This window comes from Myotis lucifugus, unplaced genomic scaffold (genome assembly GCF_000147115.1).
Source record: "Myotis lucifugus unplaced genomic scaffold, Myoluc2.0 scaffold_545, whole genome shotgun sequence".
NCBI classification, from domain to species: Eukaryota; Metazoa; Chordata; class Mammalia; order Chiroptera; family Vespertilionidae; genus Myotis; species Myotis lucifugus.
Window position 1 is genome coordinate 146,212 of NW_005871593.1, and position 18,199 is coordinate 164,410.

The window sequence follows — 18,199 nt, forward strand, 5'->3', positions numbered from 1 at the left end:
GCTGCTGGACCAGGAACTCAAACATGAATTACTGGCTCATTATCCGGCTGCCCATTCTCTTCGCCATTGGGGTGAGTGGTGGTGTGGGGGTGGCCCTGGGGGTGCTGGGGAGGCCTGGGGAAGTGTGTTGTGACAAGGCCTCCGGCCACCCTCCCGTCTGCCCTGCAGGTGAACTTCCTCATCTTTGTCCGGGTCATCTGCATCGTGGTGTCCAAGCTGAAAGCCAACCTCATGTGCAAGACGGACATCAAGTGCAGGTGCGTGACCGCCGGCTCTGCCGGGCACCCTCCGCCTTCCTTCCCGCAGAGACCGATCCCGGGTGCCCAGCTTAAGGCTGCGTGACCTTCTCCCACCTGGGCCTCACCTGGGACCCACGCCTTGCCCTCCTCCCTGTATCTGGGCAGCTCCTGGGCTCTGGGGGGCTCGGCCGCTACCTCCCTCCCTCCAGGCAGCCTGTCCCAGGTATTGGGGTGGGAGGGTGACTGACCAGATGCCAGGCCTTGGTGGGGGTTTGGGGCACAGAAAGGGAGAAGAGTTCATGGGGGAGGCCCAGAATGACATCTCCACCCCCCTCCAGACTTGCCAAGTCCACATTGACGCTCATCCCCCTGCTGGGCACCCACGAGGTCATCTTTGCCTTCGTGATGGACGAGCACGCCCGGGGGACCCTGCGCTTCATCAAGCTGCTCACAGAGCTCTCCTTCACCTCCTTCCAGGTGAGCATGGCGGGGGCCCTTCCCTGCGATGTCCTAGAGTGAGGGTGGGGCAGAGCCAGCCGGCAGCAGGCAGATAGGCAGCGAGGCCTGGAGGAAAGTGGTCCTTGCCCAGGTTATGTGGTTGGAGCTGAGCCTGAGCTGGAATCCCCAGGTGCCCCAATGCCCAGGCCAGTCTTTAGAAAGCACATTGACATGAAGCCTTTCCGGATGTAGCCGTGGGCACCCAGCCACGAATTGGTCTTCTCCACTAGTATTAGCAGATGCTGCTTCGGGGGTGCGAGTGTCAGTGGGGGCGTAGGAACATAAGAAGCTGGTCCCAGCCTCTCAGGAAGGTCATGGGATGGCCACCAGCATGCGGGCCTGTGTGTGCACTTGCACACACACTCACATGCACACACTCACACATGCATGCACACACAGAGAGACACACACGCACACACAGTCACAGTCACATGCAGACACACGTGTACACATACTCACATGCACACAGAGACATGCAGACACATGCACATATGTGCATGCATATTCTCATACACACAGAGACACACACGTGCGCATGTGCACTCACATACTCACATACACACACTCACAGGTACATGCACACAGAGAGAGACACACACGCAGACACACACATGTACTCACACACAGTCACAGTCACACGCAAACACACGTGCACACACACAGATGCACACATGAGCACACATACTCACACACACAGATCGGAGTTCTGGAGCACGTGTCTCCTGAGTGAACATGGGGCTGGGCCGGGGCAATCCGCACGGTCAGAGGTCCCTCCTTTCTGGGCCCATTGTCCTCTAAGGGAGACGGAAGGGCTCCTGGAGCATCTGGGCAAGAGGACTTCTCATCCCTGTAGAAAGGAGAGGAGAGGAGCCCCCCAGCTCCGGGCTTCCCAGTCTGAGCAGGGAAGGCTGTGGCTGGAGGCCCATGGAGCTGGGGACCGGGGCCATCTGCAGGGTGCCGGCCTCCCCGCCCCCCCCCCGCCCCCCCCCCCCCCGCGCCTCTCCCTCGTCCCGCCTCCTCCCGCCTCCTCCCTGCTGACGCACCTCTCGTTTCCAGGGGCTGATGGTGGCCATCTTGTACTGCTTTGTCAACAACGAGGTAAGCCTGAGGAGGGGTGTGGGCACCCTGCTAGGCTGCCACCCTCGGGGTTCTGGAGCTGTTCAGTGGGGACCCCCACAGCCTTCCAGCTCAGACCCCTACTTAGCAAACCCAGTTTTCTGTGTGTGGGTCTCTCTCTCTCTCTCTCTCTCTCTCTCTCCCTCCCCCCACCTCTCTCTCTCACACACACACACACGCACACGCACACACACGTGCAGGCATACCTAACCATCTGTGAGTTTGGGGATGACCCAGCCTCATGGTAAGGAGCACTTCTGTGCCCTGTGCCTACACTGTGCCGGGGTCTAAGCCCCATTGGGTAGCTCTCTGTGACAGCTGCTCTTAAGTCAGTCACTTCTCCTGATTCCAGCCCTTAAAGCCCAGTCACCCTGTCACCTCCCTGAGTGAACAGGTGGTGAGACTGTTACGAGGTGACTCAATAGACGTGTCCACACCCAGACTTGGGGCTTTAATAATCACTGTCTCAGTTCATTGTCACAGCCTCTTCCCCAAAAAGCCCTGCTAAAATTCGGGTTTGACATCCCCGTGTTCACACCTGAGAACACTGAAGGTCAGAGACTAAGAAACATGCCGGGTTTGGCCCGGAAAGAGTGGCAGGGCCAGGACTCCAGTGAGTTCTGCCTGGAAGAAAGCCAGCTGTCCTTCTTGTAGGCAGGCCAGAGCCCGGGCCGCACGGGAGCTCCCCCGTGGCCTTCTGGCTGCTGGGCTGGGAGGAGGGGTTCTGGCTGACCCCACACCCTCTCCTGGAGACCCCATGGGACCACAGCCTCTAGGATGGCCGGCTCCTGGGAAGAGGGGTGTCTGTGTCTGTGGGTCCCTGGGGGAGGCTGCTTGCTCCAAAGTACCCAGCTTTGTGCTAGAGCTGGAACACCCCCAAGTCATCGAAGTGGAGATCACAAATCTCACAGCTCCCCCCACCCCCGACACACACACACACACACACACACACACACACACACACACACACATCTTCCACAAATAAGAGTCCCACAGGCAGCACAGGGCCGCCTGGGGAAGTTTCCACAAGAGGCCTGACCCCCAGCAGGGAAGAGAAGGTAGGCACCCCTCCCCACAGTCTGGGGGGAGACTGAGGCCTCTGGTAACTGCATCCAGGTCACTCCAGGTGAGGGCTTGCCTCAATGGGCCAGAGCTCAGGTGGCCCAGGGACACTGTTCGTCAAAGACTTAGCTCTCCATGTGGTTTCTGTGTCACTGAGTCCGGGATCGGAGCTCGGAGATCTTAAAATCTGCATGTTCATGCAAATTGTACTTTTGCTCTGGGCGTGGGGGACAAGGGGAGCAGCGGTGGGGACCCTGGAGTTTCAGGGATCCATGAGATGCCCAAAGAAGCAATGTGATGCAGCAGGAAGGATGAAGGATGTGGGCAATGGCATCAGATTTCCGCTCTGGGCCAGGCCCCATCACCTAGTGAGCTGTGTGACACGGGGTGAGTGACAGGCCCACTCTGAACCTCAGTTTCCTCGTCTACAAAAAGGAGGAAGTAATGCTCACAGGGCGTGGACTCAGATCTCTAAAAGGGAGGGAGACACCTCCGGAGCGCTTGCTGTGTATAAGGTGCTCAAGGGTTCTAGTGAATCCAATCCTGTGTAATAGATGTTATCCCCATGTTACAGATGAGAAAATTCAGTCTGCGCCAAGTGGAATGAATCGCCCCCATTCGATGGCTAGAAGGTGGTAGAGCTCGCAGGCTGTGGGAGGGAGCCTACGCATGCGTCGGGGCTGCTGGGACTGGGGAGGTGGAGGCAGCACCAGGCACAGGGTGGCCCATAACCAGGTTCTCGCCCATCATCAGGGCAGGTCTCAGAGGGCTGGCCAGACTCTGGGGTGGGGTGGGCCAGGCAAGGAGGGAAGGCGGGTGCAGAGGACACTCAGAGGGATGGCATTCCCTGCAGGGGTGGCACGGCCAGAGGGGTGGTGTGCCGCCTGGCCCAAAGCTCTGGGGGACGGGAAGGGTGGCGGGCAGGGTGGCGGGTATCCCCTCCCACGTGTGCTCGGCAGGGGGGCAGAGGCCTGTGAGGAGAGAATAGGGCTCCTTGCTGCCACTTCTCACTCGATCCCCCAGTCCCACTTCCCACTTATCTCTCCCCTTCCCCCAGAGCCCTGCTGGCAGCACACGCTCACCCCCGCACCTGTGCAAAGGCTCCCCACCACTTCTGTGGAGCGTCTCACCTGGACCCTCTCACCTGGACCCTGTCTCAGTCACTTCTCCTAACTCCATACCCCCGCTCTGCTCTTGGCAAATAACTTGACCCCTGATCACCAGATCCCTGCTGACCTCTCCCAGGCTCCTGCCTTGGGGTCCAGGAGGCCCCACCCGTGCACCTTTACACCCTCGTGGAGACGCCTCGTGCCCTGTAGCTCCCGGCATGAGGACAGACCTGTCACCATCACTGGGCCACAAAGGCACCCGTGGCTCCTGGGCCGAGGCCTGTCCTCCAGGCCCAGGGTTGCCATGGCAATGCCAGGTGCTTGTGACCCAAAGAGAAAAGATGGCCCAGGCATTGGTCCTGCATGGCTGCCCGGCACCTGCGGCCGATGGGCGGGGAGCAGGCCCAGGGAGGGGTGGCCCTGGTGAACTTGTGACGGCTCCTGTTCTCTGACTCCGGAGCCTGCTTGCTGGTCCCGTTCTGACACTGCCTGGCTGTGTGGCCGGCAGTCGCCTTGCCTCTCTCCCCAAGTGCAGATGGTGGTGAATGAGCTTTACCCCAACCCCAGAGCCTGGCTCGGTGCCCAGCCACAGAGGCTGTGGGAGGCAGGGATGGGGGTGAACTTTGGGGTGCAGCGCTGGAACAGGTCCACACTTGCGTCGGTGTCCGTGTGGCTCCATCGTAATAACTCGGTAACAAGGAGCCCAACGTCAGGTGCTTATTCGTTACTCATTCATTCGGCTCCTTTAAGAAACACTTATTGAGTACCGACTGTATGCCGGGCACTGTGTCAGGTTCAGGACAAGTGAGGTGAGGAAGGTGTGGTGCTGGCCCTCCCACCTGATTGGGGGGGAAGGGGAGACAGAAACAAGTATGGCCGAGATTGTCAGGGGAGGCAGGGGCGGCGGGTAGGAGACTGGCTTTGGAGCCAGCCCCGATCAGTTCAAATCCTGGCTGAGACCCAGAGAAATATTTTTTAAATAGATTTTTTATTGATTTCAGAGAGGGAGAGGGAGAGAGAGATAGAAACATTAATGAGAGAGAATCATTGATCGGCTGCCTCCTGTAACCCCGGGCATGTGCCCTAACGGGACTCTGTGACCTCCTGGCTCCACCACCGAGCCAGGCCAGCCGGGCCCAGAGAAATACTTAAATGCCATGCACCTCAGTGCCCTCTGCCAGGAGCTGTTCACAGGATTGCTGTGAAATTTAACTAAAATAATCCATGGAAAATGCTGCATGTAGTAGCTCCCAATAACCGATGCTGTGTAATGAGGGACCGCAGCAGAGGTTCGGGAAAAGTGCCGAGGCTGATGGGCACAGAGGCACGGTGCCAGCACACTGGGGAGCCCTGGTCCTGTCCGGTTTCCTGCTGGGGTCCAAGAGACCCCTTCAGTCCCTGGGGTGGCTGCCCATGGATGTGCCTCAGTTTACCATCTCTCCCCTCACACCCCCAGTTAATGGCTGCTGCAGAGGCCACCATTGTCTCAGATGTCCCTGTCGCAGCTGTGAGCACACACTCTACACACACTCTGCTGGGCAGGGAGCTGGCGCATGGCGGGGGCTACACGTGTCCACTCCCCCTTCCTCAGCACCCGGGCCTGGGCTCCATGGCGTGGCCTGGGGCACCTGGCCCGTCCTGGCAGGCAGGCCCTTGGCACCTCCTCTCCACTCAGTGCAGAAGACATTCTTTTAAGGGGTGGTGAGCAGTGTTGATGGGCTCAGCTGGGTAGATGTCGGCCCTGCAGCAGCAGGAGAAGAGGGGTGTTTGTGCAGGGACGGATGGGGCATTGGCAGCGAGCTGCTTCCTCCAGCTGCTGGCAGCTGGCCATCCAGGTGGCGGGGGCCGGAAAGGGAGGAATCAGGCCCCGAACATTCCGGTGTGGGGAGGCCTGGGTGCCAGGGTGGGGCACAGGAGAAGTTCTGGGAAGCACTTATGGGAACGTCCCCAGAGGAGCCCTCCAGGCGCCCTGGGCTGGATGTGCAGGTCCCAGCAGCCCCTGGGGGACCTGGATCGCCAGGGCATGGCCACAAGCCCATATCTCTGTGCCCAACAATGTGGTCCCCAAGCACCAAGCCTCTTGAGAAGGCTTTTCCCAAGGGAGCCAGGGCCGGGGCTGGCACCGTGAGGGGGGGGGGGTGGCGGCATGCTTCCCTCTCCTCTGTCGTCCAAGCTGAAAAGTCAGAAGATTCTCTCTCCTTCTCGTCTCCCCCTCGTCTCCCCGCCTTTCTCCCTCCCGTTCTCTTCGGCTAAGTGATCCCGAGATGGATGGTAAAGGTGCCTGGCGAGTCAGAGTTTAGAGATGGAAGGGACCGACTAAGCCATCAAGCCCATCTCCCTCCTGAGTTCAGGCGGAAAATAGGAGACAACAATAAACAGTTTTATTGGGATATTAATTTAGGCGCCCGAAGGCCTTGACTTGTGTCTCTTAATGCAATGCAGTGGATGCTTCCCTTCCTGCTAATGTAATAACGGCCATCCTGTGGGCAGTCGGGTTGCATGATGGCTTTTGTCCCCCTCCTTTTCCCACGGAAGGTCCAGCTGGAGTTCCGGAAGAGGTGGGAGCGCTGGCGGCTCGAGCGCCTGCACATGCAGAGGGACAGCAGCATGAAGCCCCTGCAGTGTCCCACCAGCAGCCTGAGCAGCGGGGCCACAGTGGGGAGCAGCGTGTACTCCGCCACCTGCCAGGCCTCCTGCAGCTAAGCCTGCGGCACCTGTCCTCCCAGGTGGGGGAGACCCTCCCCAGCACCCGCCCTCCCAGGTCGGGGAGACCCTCCCGGGCGGGGCCGGGGAAGGGTGCCCCTTCCCCAACCCATCAGACAGGCAAATGGGCAATGCCTCCGGGACGCGGACACATTTTCTCTGAGGAGAAGCAGCTGCTAATTTGATCACTGTGGCGGGAAGAGAGGAAAAGCTATTGCTGCTAAAATGAGGATCTCTTCCCGTTAAGCCACAGGCCCCTGGGGTTCCCCCAGACAGCAGCAAATCAGCCCCAGACTCAAACTTGAGGTCAATGGCTTATTAGTGGGACTGCGGCTGTCGGAGGAGGTGGTCCTGAGAGGCGGACGGACATAACCTCAGCCAGACGAGAGCTGGGTAATGCAGCCGCAGCCGCCTCGGGGTGGGGGCCCCAGCCCATCTGCCTCCTCGGTCAGGGATGATGTACACGTGTCCGGGTCACTGGTTCCCCTCAGCTGCCCCTCAGCTTTCCACCAGCTTCTCTTTGCAGAGTTTGTTGGGGCTGCGACCAGCAGCTGTTTCTAGAAATGGCTGTGGGTCACGTCGAGAAGATGCCTGCGGGTTTCTTCGCTGCCGCCCACTTCTCCTGGGCGTCTCTCTGAGTTGCTTTGGTGCCGGCCCCTGCCACGCCCAGGGAACCGGGCAGGCCCACTCCCGGGGAGCCCGCCCCTGTGCATGAGTCTCTTCTGGAGATGCTCAGGAGCCCTCTGGGTTCCCCTAGGAGCTCCAACAACATCCACGTCAGGGACTTCGATTACCCGCCGCTGACGGAGACCCAGGGCCCAAGAGGGTGCACGCACCACCCTGTGGAAATGCTCTGACTTCTGACCAGATTCTGTGTTTTGCATGGGAGTTTGGGTGCCTCCTCTAACTTTAGGAAATGGGACCTCTTGTGGGACAACTGCCAGGCCCCACTGTTACCATGGAGACAGGCTTCCCCTGCTCTGGGTTTCCTCCCTCTGAAATCCCCCCACTGGGGAGCTTGTATAGACTCCATCCACTTTTCTTCATTGCTGTGAATAGTCTATGTGCAAATGTGCCATTCTGGTCTCTCCCACCTGATGAAAACAAGAACTAAATCGTGGTGGTGGTGGTGATGTTGTTGGGGTGTGGGGGTCGGGGGGAGGAGGTTGTCACTGATTGGACTCCTCCACACTCAGAGCCGATTAATGTTTGCCCTGCCTCCGGTCTCATCCCATAAGTCATGCGCAGCAGTAACCTATTACTCCTGCCGCAGCCACGATGAGAAAGCAGACATGTAGCAGCACCGTAGATTCCCAGAAAAGGGGGAGCCAGCCACCCTGGGAGGCTGGTGACAGCGTGGACGGGTGCCGAGAAGTTTCCAGCAGGACAGACCTCTCTGGAGTCCCGACCTCCTGGGAGAGCTGAGGGAGAGGCTTCCGATGAACTGCTGTATGAGCCCATCTCTCCCTCCTTCTCTGGTTTAAGTGCGTGTGGGGGGGCCCTCCCCCAAAACCTTGCACCAGACATGTTCTCACCAGAGGCATGTGACGTGCAGGGAAAATAATAATGGGACATAAAACATGTCAAGCAGAAAATTTCTTATACCTCAGCTTCAGCGAAGTGTTGTGTCTATGTTAATAGGGAAGCTGGGCCTCGGGCTAAAGAAGAACTGTGCCTACTGCCTCCTCAATGGTGGGGACAGGGACAGACCCGCCTCCCTGGAGTCAGGCAGCCTTCCCGGCGGGCACCACTCGGTGGCTCTCTTTCTGGAGTGGGGACGGGTGCTGAGCACTGGGGTGGTGATGGGGGAGGGGGGGCGGTACAGCTCTGATGCAAGCATTTCGGTTTTGGAAGATTTTGAGACTATTGATACACTGCACAGCAACAAAGAAAGAGACACATTGGTATTTTCTGCAAGAAAAAAGTTGTTGAGGGGAGACAGTGTTTAGTTAGGGGGCACCTGGGAAGCTCAGGCAGTTTGGTAAGCACAGTTCTTTTCCCGGCTGGTACTGGCGATTCCTGATTTCAGAAGGCTCATCATGCCCTCGCATCCCAAGCCTTTTAACACCAAGGGACTTTTTCCTTCTTGGATACTTACCAGATACTGAACTGAAGAAAATATTTTCTTTGCGCCAAGACCCACACTATTAATATTCATTTGAACAGCAGGGCACTCCTTCCAAAGCTGTTCCCAAACTGTCCTAAATAAAACACAGTCCTAACAGACCTGGGAACCATCGAATGCAATGGACTCCGGAATCCACCAGCTGTTTGCATGCCTGATGCTCTGGGTCTGGAGCTTGCTGAGAACACCCTTGCCTGCCTCTGTGCTGAGGGAATTACTGCTGACCAGCTGGGAGCTGAGCAGCCCTCAAGGTCTGGATTCAGCACTCTGGCCAGCTCCCTCGACTTGTGAGGGGCTTCAATCCTGTCAGCCTGTCCTTGCCATTTCAATCTTTGGAGCAGCTAAATCACAGAACTGAAACAAACCACATGTTGCAACGTTTCCTTCCCTTTCAAAGGCCTTTACAGGTTGTGGCATGATTTTCGATCGCCTCAATGCAGTTCTTGCTGAGCACCACCCTGGTGGAGTTCTCCAGGACTCGAGCGCAGGAACGACCTTGGAGAGCCCTCCTGCCTGAGCTGCGGTGAGGAGGGAGGCTGGCAGAGCTGACCTGCCCAAAGTCACAGTGCTAGGTGGTGGCTGAGCTGGGCCAGGACCCCGGCCAGCTCCTGCCTCTCGACCAGTGAGGCCTCTAGCAAGGAAAGGTGAAAAGTATAAATGGCTACACAGATGCTCTCAGTAAAATTTAGCTGTTATCTGGGTTTCCGCTAGAGAGCAAACAGCAGCAAATGTAGGTGCCATGTCCGTGGTGATTTATTTTACCGAGACAAGGGTAGAGTGCGCTTTATTATCTCTATGCCATACTTCACTCATCCTTGTCTTAAAATTAAGAAATGAAATGCGTAAGGCACGCATACGCATAGAAACAGCCAGTGGCATAGAAACAGCCAGTGCCAGCGCTCTTCCATGGCCTGGCTTCCTGTTTCCTGCTGCCCCTGCACTTGTTCGAGAAGTACTGGCAGACACACAGAAGGGACTGAAGGAGCCCTAGGAAAGGTCCTGGCCCTCTTTTGTTTTCTGCAGTGCTTCCTGAAGTGGGAGAAGACCAGCAAACTGGGCAACTTTAGCCGGGCAAAGATGGCACAGCCACCACGAAGGGCAAATAGGTCAGTTCACGTCCGTGCCCAGCGAGGCTCGGTCACCTCATCCATGTGGGCTGTTTCAGCAGCTTCCATCTCCTTGTCCTCCGTCTCTTCCACAACGAAAGAACACTCGTGTGTGTGTGTGTGTGTGTGTGTGTGTGTGTGTGTGTGTGTGTGTGTTCCTGCACATAGCAGCATAAAGTTAGGAGATGATGAATCTAGAATCTTCCCACCCACTGTGAAGGTTATGGGACCACACAACCCCGGGCGAGGACGTGTGGGAGTCTGAGCGATAGATGCTTCCTCTCCATGCGCAGACAGCGCTCCCATTATTGCTAATGCCTGCTACGTGCTCCGGGAAGGCAAAACCTATTCCAAAGGTTTATTTTCCCTCCACTGAATTGATTCTAATCTTCAGTGCTGACCCGGCTTTTGGCTCCTACAAGGCAAACTATGAAAATCCTCCAAATATGGCAGCTTACTCTGCTAAGACAACTATGTGAATGACATTCTAAATATTCAACAGAAACCAAATTAGTATCGTCTTTTTTTCTTCTTTTCACTGGAGCAAGTTTTCTTGGGAAGCAACATGCACAGAGGGAGAAACTTCTGCAAGCGACCGCACCATGCCCTGCAGCGTGACCTGCTGGCTCCACGCACTCGGCCGAGCAGGGCCGCACCAGGAAGCGTTGTTAAGCAGTGTAATTTGAAACACTTTACTTAATGCTGCATGCGTCTACAGTATCTATAATTACTTCTGCTCTGTCAATGGCTACAGATTGGCAGGAAGCAGATAAGAATTATTTTCCCATTAACTCCTCCAGGTCTCTTGGACTTTGCCTGCATCTGAATCTGTCCGAGAGGAGTTTCTCTCCTCCCCTTGGTCATTTTAGCCCGTTTTCAGGACCTCATCCAGCAGCTCTGCAATTCCCTCTGATGCATCCAACCGCCTCTCCACCCCCACGACTCCCTCCCTCAGCCCCCTCCCCACAGTGAGCTCCCCACACTCCTCCCTCAGTGGGAGTGGCCCCTGCTCGCCATGCTGTGAATGCCTCTCTCAGCTGTGACCAATTGAGGGGTGCAGCTGGGAGGGAGGTGCTACCAGGCTGACAGTGACGCACCGAGTTCCCCACTGGGCGCAAAGAGGAGCGCGGCCACCAGTGGCTCGGATCCGAACTTGCATGGGGGTCGTGCAATCTTCCTGAAGGGGCCTGTCAAAACTCAGTAATTGTCAACCGACAACCTAGCATGACTGATTATCACTGTGTCCCAGCAGGTGGCAGGCGGAAAACAGACAAACGAGGTATTTGGGTGTGGGGAGGAGAACTCCTGCCAAGCCTGGGACATGGGACACCTTGCTGGCTCCTTTCCCTGGGAGCCAGTGGGCTGGTCGGTCGGGGCCAGATTCAGACAGACAGACGGGGCTGGGTCTTGCCCAACGGTTCACACTTCACTTCCAAACCTGCCGTTCTTCTAAGCTCCTCCCACTAAAAATACTCACATCTTCCAAGCAGATAAAGCTCAACGTCCCCTTGGTTTGGGCGAGGGCTTGATGGGATCTTTACATGCACTGAGAGAGGTGAGCCAAGCTTGCTGGAGGGACAGTGCTTTTTGTCGGTCTTCAGTGCTTTGAGGGGATGGTTGCTCCTCATGCATGTCTCAATAAGATAATTGTCATGCAATTTCTTAATGTACAGATTCATGTAAAATGTGACCTGCATCCATAGGTAGCAAATGTGCCCGGTGTGTAATCCCTTGTCCAGATGTGAACGGGCTCCGGCTCTTTCTTAATTGGCCTGGCAAACCCAATAAAAGGCTGTCACCACTGTGTCCTGCTCTTCTGTTGGGAGAGGAAATTTTCTGCAGTGTCAACCGAGGTGACTCACGGCGCAGCAGGAAAACACAAAAGATGCCGTTTCCAGCCCCAGGAAGAAACCTTGCTCACTTTCGCGTGGTGATGTTCATCTTCAAAGCACTTAGCACGTACTCATGTCTCCGCCGCAGACTTTATACGGGGACTGCGATGCCATTTCAGTAGAGAAGTTGGGTGGTCGAGTGGCTTAAACAAAGACTGACGGCCAAATGGATGTCTTCTGATTCCACTCATTCATTTGATCCTCCATCTAAATGAACTCAGTCCATTAAGTCCATTTCTTTAACAACAACAACGAAAAAGCCATTAAAGCAGGAACCTTGTTTGCAAAGCAGACACAGAATTTGAATGGAGCTGCTGGTTAGAGATTCATCTTCAGAAAAATGAACTTTTCACCAACTTAAATCTTTGCTCGCCCTCCAGATTTGCAATTCCCTCTCACAGCAGAGCCCATTCTCCCTAATTCCTCCACCATTCAGTTACCGTTAGAAAATGAATGTACTTCTCTGAAGGTCTCCTTAAACACGCCTTCTTTTTAGACAAGCTGTGGCCATTGTTCCTTTCAAACAGATTTAATTCTTACTCTGAGAGCAAACTACAAATGTAGCCAGCTCCTGCTGGCAGACAGAACATTTGCATTTTGGAGTTTCTGCACCAACCTTGCTTTCAACTTCATCCCCCCCCCAACCCCCACCCCCACACTGTTGCTATTGTCACCTCTCTGCATCTCGCCCTGACACTCAGCAGGACAGGCTAGAGCTCAAACTGTTTCCCCTTCCCATCCCCGGAAAACACCTGCCCAAACCAATGCAGCTGGCCCTTGAGAAACGCAGGTTTGAACTGCGTGGGGCCACTGGTGCTCAGAGCTTTTTCACAGAATACACAGCACCCCTCCCTATCCCTGCATTTCTAATTCATCTGTGGATTCAACCAACCGCAAATCAAAACCAGTATTTTCAACCCAGGGTGGGAACCAATCAATGGTGGAGGAATTAGGGAGAATGCGCTCTCCTACGAGAGGGAATTGCAAGTCTACAGAGGCCAAGCGCCGACTGTATCATTGCTCTACATCATTTCATACGAGGGGCTGAGCATTCATGGGTGCTGGAGCCACCCCCCCCCCCCGGCAGATACCGAGGGACAGCTATAGGGAAGGTTTGGGGGAGTCAAATTGCACGTGGGTTTTCAATGGGGGTGAGGGAGGATTCGGTGCCTCTAACCCCCATGTTGTTTGAGTCTCAGCTGTAATGACCACATTGGTAAGACCCTGAAAGTCAGGTAGCTGCAACCTCGGGAAAAGAGGGTGCACTCTGGCTTAACAGGGCGTAACCCGAGGCTGAGGAAAGGGCGAGGGGAGCTGCCCTGCCCTGCCCTTCAGAGGCTCAGCCATGGGGGTAACAGATGAGGATTCTTGGTCTCCAGACTCACCCTGTTCACCTGCAATATAAAGCTGTATTCAGCGATGATGCCCCACAGGAGGGGGTGACTGAGTTCCACTCAGAATCTGTGACAGTCTCACTCATATGCCATCTGTGTCGGCATTCCCAGGGGTGGGAATCACCTCCCTCCCCAAATTTTCCCTCACTCTCCTCTCAAAAGCCAATGCCAGAAGCACATGCATGCCCTAGCTGATTTGGCTCAATAGATAGAGCGTCAGCCTGCAGACTGAAGGGTCCCAGGTTCGATTCTGGCCAAGGGCACATGCCTGGGTTGTGGGCTTGATCCCTGGGTGGGGGGCAGGGGGGGGCATGCAGGAGGCAGCCAATCGATGATTCTCTTTCATCATTGATGTTTCTATCTCTCTCTCCCTCTCCCTTCCTCTCTGAAATCAATAAAATATATTTAAAAAATAAAAAAGAAGCACACGCAGTTCACTGTCTTCCAATCTCTCTCCTCCTTCCCTCTCCCCCCGTCCCCCATGATAAAGGGAAAGACTGAGAGCAGTGGGTCTCCCTTATCGGAGACAGCGGGGAAGCCCAGGCAATACAAACTGGAAGGGGTGACAGATGTAGCCAGAGAGCTTGACAAGGTGCAAAAGTAGATCCAACACTGGGACAGGAAGGAGTAGGAATTGTGTCCCCAAAGGTGGGCAGGTAGGTGTAAAGAGATGATGAAGAGGCCAGAATATAAGACAAGTAAATAAAGGAAAGCAGCAGACTGTTTGAATGTGAAAAAGAGCTATAGGATAAGAGGGGCGGGAACGCAGAGGTGGGAAGGAGGAGGATCACAGGTGGACAGTGGGAGGGAGCCAAGGAGAACCAGGTCTGGTCGGCGGCGTTAACTTTCTTCCATAAATCGAGCTGTTTCCCTGCAGAGTTCTCTAATCCCAAACTGTGATAGATTACTTTCTCTGGTGCGAAGGCTCATTTTAACTAACAGAACGACTTAAGAAAGAGAAAAAGACCCACAGTCTAGAGTAAATCCAACAATTAAAAATTTTCCCCACTGACCAGGGCACCAGTGTTAGAATGAATTACTGCGGCTCCTCTCCGTGCAGAACCAGCAGACTCAGAATTTATCCGTGTTACAACCTCTAAGAACAAAATCAATAGCTGAGAATTATAAACACTGAGCGTCCCATGCCAAGAGACGGATTGCTTTGGGGCTCAAGTGGGCTGGAGGGCACTGGCAAGCAATTTATTTTTTAACTTTCCAGATCCCCAAGGTAAAAGAGCAAGGACTTGAAACTGTAAATAATAGTTAGAGAAGACTTTTTAGCTCCAGTGACTAAGGTGGAATTAGAAACACAGTTCAGGACTTGGGAACATAATGATACAAATGTAATAGCTACAACAAAAAGGCCACAGTTACTTTACCGTTTAGGTCCATGCTTCAACAATCTATAATCATTTATGTACATTTCTGGCTTAAAAAGACAGGTGTTTATCACCATATATTTTGCCTTCCAGATAGTTTCAGAACCTTCTAAAGTCCTAGAAAACTGAATGTATTGAACCCCGTAAGTACCCACCAATTAGACGCCACTTTATAATGAAACCACCCTCCAGCTTTCATTTTTCAAATCCTGGCATGGGAAGTGAAGACGAGAGACCCAAAATGCAGGAGGCGCAGCAAAGTAAAGCCATCTCACTCCGGTTAAGCTAAACCAATGTCCTTCCAACCCCGTCCTCTGGAAAGGTACAGTTAAAACAGATGAAAAGGCATTTATGCACACTCATATAGAAGAATCGTGTTACGTTAAGAATTATACTGTGTTGGAATATTCTTAGCAATCAAGAACTTTCACAGTAGCACCTTCTTTTAGCAATTGGTAAAGGTCATGAAGGCTGCCAACCAAAGCAGATGGGGCTGCTCGTTCAGGTAAGATGCCACACGTGGCGCCAAGGACGGCTCCTTCGCATCCTCCCGGCTGGAGCGCTGCCTGCTGCTCAGACACAGCCCCTCACCTACCGGAGGGCCCTTAGTCTCTCGGCTCCTTGACCGGGTGAGTCTTGGTGTCCTCCTCACGTTAGAACTCCACAGTTCTTGAGATGTTCCGCATCCACGGTGCAGACCCTCTGGGAGTATGCCCAGCCACCCGAACCCAGGAATGCCCCCGATTTGGAGTCATCTCCATAATGGCACGTGGGGCTCACATCTGCCTCAGCTGCCCACAGGGGAGACTTCCCTCGGCTCACTCACAGTGGTCACTGGTGGAGATGTCCGGAGGCCGCAGCAGCGAGGTTGCCGGCACCCTGGTGGACTCTGCAGAACCCGACCTCTCTCTCCTCCTTGGGACTGGACCCTCCAAAGCTAACAGGCATTCCTGTTGGCCATCTTTCCTCAGGAAATGTCTCCCCAGATCCCCTACTCACCCGCAGTGGCCAGCCTCTCGTTAGGCCACAAGGCCTCCTCTGTTTTGGGGCTATGTGCAAATTGTATAGAAAAAATTCTTCTCTTTCCATTAATACAGTGGTTCTCAACCTTCCTAATGTCGCGACCCTTTAATACAGTTCCTCATGTTGTGGTGACCCCCAACCATAAAATTATTTTCGTTGCTACTTCATAACTGTAATTTTGCTACTGTTATGAATCATAATGTAAATATCTGATATGGTCTTAGGCGACCCATGTGAAAGGGTCGTTCGACCCCCAAAGGGGTCGCGACCCACAGGTTGAGAACCGCTGCATTAATCTTGCAAATTACATGTAGGGGAAGAACCTGGTATAATCCATAAGAAGAGCCAGAATAGCTCAAGACATTTTTTTTATTATTATTGATGAGGCTCTAGAACAAAGCAATTCTTTCATATCAAACTATATTTACCATATAATACATTTGGTACTGCCAGGCTCAGGGGGAAAGTCATTAGAAGGAATATGATTACAACAGACTCTGTATAACAAATCTATTTTTGTCCACAGAGATGTTCCACTGTAAATAAACTTCTACATGCATAAAAACTACTCTGCCTATAAACATATATGCTTTTCTCTAGGAATTATCAAAATATAATCAATATTATTCGTAAAGCACCTAGATGAAATATGTACCATAGGGAAGTGACAAAAATGACCTGGAGATCTGAGGGAGGGATGCTGTTGTAGACTGGGTGGTCAGGGGGCCTGCCAGGTGATTGACATCTGAGAGACCTGAATGGAGGGAGGGAACAAATCCTAGGGTCATCTAGGGGAGGTGGGAAAACCCTAAAGCAGAAGCTTATTTGCTGTGTAGAGCAGGGGTCAGCAAACTATGCCCTCCTACCCCTGCCTTGTTTTATAAATAAAGTTTTATTGGCACACCCATTTGTTCACAATGGCAACATTGACTAGTGTGACAGAGACAGTATGGTCAACAAAGCTATTTATTGTTTGGTCCTTTACAAAAGTTTGCCAAACTACTGTGTAGGATGATGGTGAAGGAGACAAACGGAACTGGGAGGATAGGCAGGGCCAGGTCACGTAGGGCCTGGTAGAATAAAGCCACCTAAACCACCAACCGCCCACCAAATGAACCACACACCTCCGAGGGTTAGGAGTGCAGATATCACTTACAACTTGGAGTTCAAAGGCTTCTCTGCACCAACTCACTCCAGGGAACCTCTCTGACCTCTGCTTCATTTGCTCATTGGTTCTCAGCCTTTCCCCCCAGGTGACAGCAATGTGCACATCTGATCGGCTCCCTGGACACATGCACAGGAGGCCCAGGCCAGTCGGGAGATTGACAAGATAAGCGTAACCTTGCAAAATGAACATTCAATAGGTTTGCTACTTTGACATGTGAGAGACCTGAATGGAGGGAGGGAACAAATCCTAGGAGGCCCAGGCCTTAAAGTTTGTCACAAAACACAATGAGAACCACTATTCCAATGTTTTCTAGCATTTTTTCATTTAAGCAAAATTCCACAGACACAAAATATATTCCAAGACCTTGCTACTCAAAATGTCCCAAAGACCAGCAGCAGCAGCAGCACCTGGGAGTTTGTTTGAAATGCAGAATCTTAGGCCCTGGCTAGACCTACAGAACCAGAATCTGCATTTTAAGCAGATCCTCAGAGATTTGAATGTTCAGTAAAGTTTGACACCCCTCTCTAGGAGTTAGAAATATATAAGTTTCAAAGAGGCTAGCCTGGTTTATACTATTCATACTAGTGGACATTCGATACAACATAAATGTTTAATAATAGGGCATTGGCTAAGTAAACAATGGTACACTTACTGATATAGAAATATTATGCAGTCCAGCTGGTGTGGGTCAGTGTTTGAGCGATGACCCATGAAAAAGGAGGTCACAGTTCAACTCCCGGTCAGGGCACATGCCTGGGTTTCAGGCTCGATCTCCAGTAGGGGGCATACAGGAGGCAGGTGATCAATGATTCTCTCTCATCATTGATTTTCTAACACTCTCTCCCTCTCCCTTCCTCTCACTAAAATCAATTAAAAACATATTACAAAAAACAAATATGCAGCTGTCAAAATCAATATTGTAGGTGAATCACATGAGAATATATTCATTGTTTATCATTACGTAAAAAAGTCAATTATAGTATGACTAAGACTAAAACAAATAGAAATTATGATTAAAAAACAGAATGTAGATGTTATGAACCTTAACAATCCTATCTAATAATAGACAAAGATTGAAATTAACCGTACCTCCAATACGTCTCCCATTGGCTAATCAGCAAGATATGCAAATTAACCGCCAACAAAGATGGCGGCTAATTTGCATTCTGCAGGCAGATCCTGCTGCACCGCCCAAGACGAGATCCTGGCCTGCCCTGTCTTGGGCGGGGTGGGCGGGGCGGGCAGGGCGAGCGGCAGCGTGATCCATGAGAGGGCACAGATTGGGCTGAGGGACCCTCCTTCCCTGCCAGTGGACAATTTTTTGTGCACAGGCCTTCTAGTTCTATATAATAAAGAGGTAATATGCAAATGAACCCTCACAAGAT

General features: G+C 53.3%; 1 protein-coding gene and 1 long non-coding RNA gene across 2 annotated transcripts in view; one reads left to right on the top strand and one right to left on the bottom strand.

Moving 5' to 3' along the window:
• The window catches only part of GLP1R (glucagon like peptide 1 receptor), a 41,706-nt gene extending 34,979 nt beyond the window's left edge, over positions 1 to 6,727 (top strand). The window contains exons 7-11 of the mRNA XM_023745452.1: positions 1 to 71; positions 169 to 257; positions 578 to 716; positions 1,794 to 1,835; positions 6,560 to 6,727. Coding sequence (XP_023601220.1) covers positions 1 to 71; positions 169 to 257; positions 578 to 716; positions 1,794 to 1,835; positions 6,560 to 6,727 — 509 coding nt within the window. The remainder of the gene's footprint in view (positions 72 to 168; positions 258 to 577; positions 717 to 1,793; positions 1,836 to 6,559) is intronic.
• Positions 6,728 to 10,636: 3,909 nt separating this feature from the next.
• Positions 10,637 to 13,472, bottom strand: LOC111823541. Its single transcript, XR_002826583.1, has 2 exons — positions 13,236 to 13,472; positions 10,637 to 12,087 (listed from the first exon to the last, which is right to left on the bottom strand). It is a non-coding gene; the product is annotated as an uncharacterized LOC111823541 (long non-coding RNA).
• Positions 13,473 to 18,199: the final 4,727 nt, after the last annotated feature.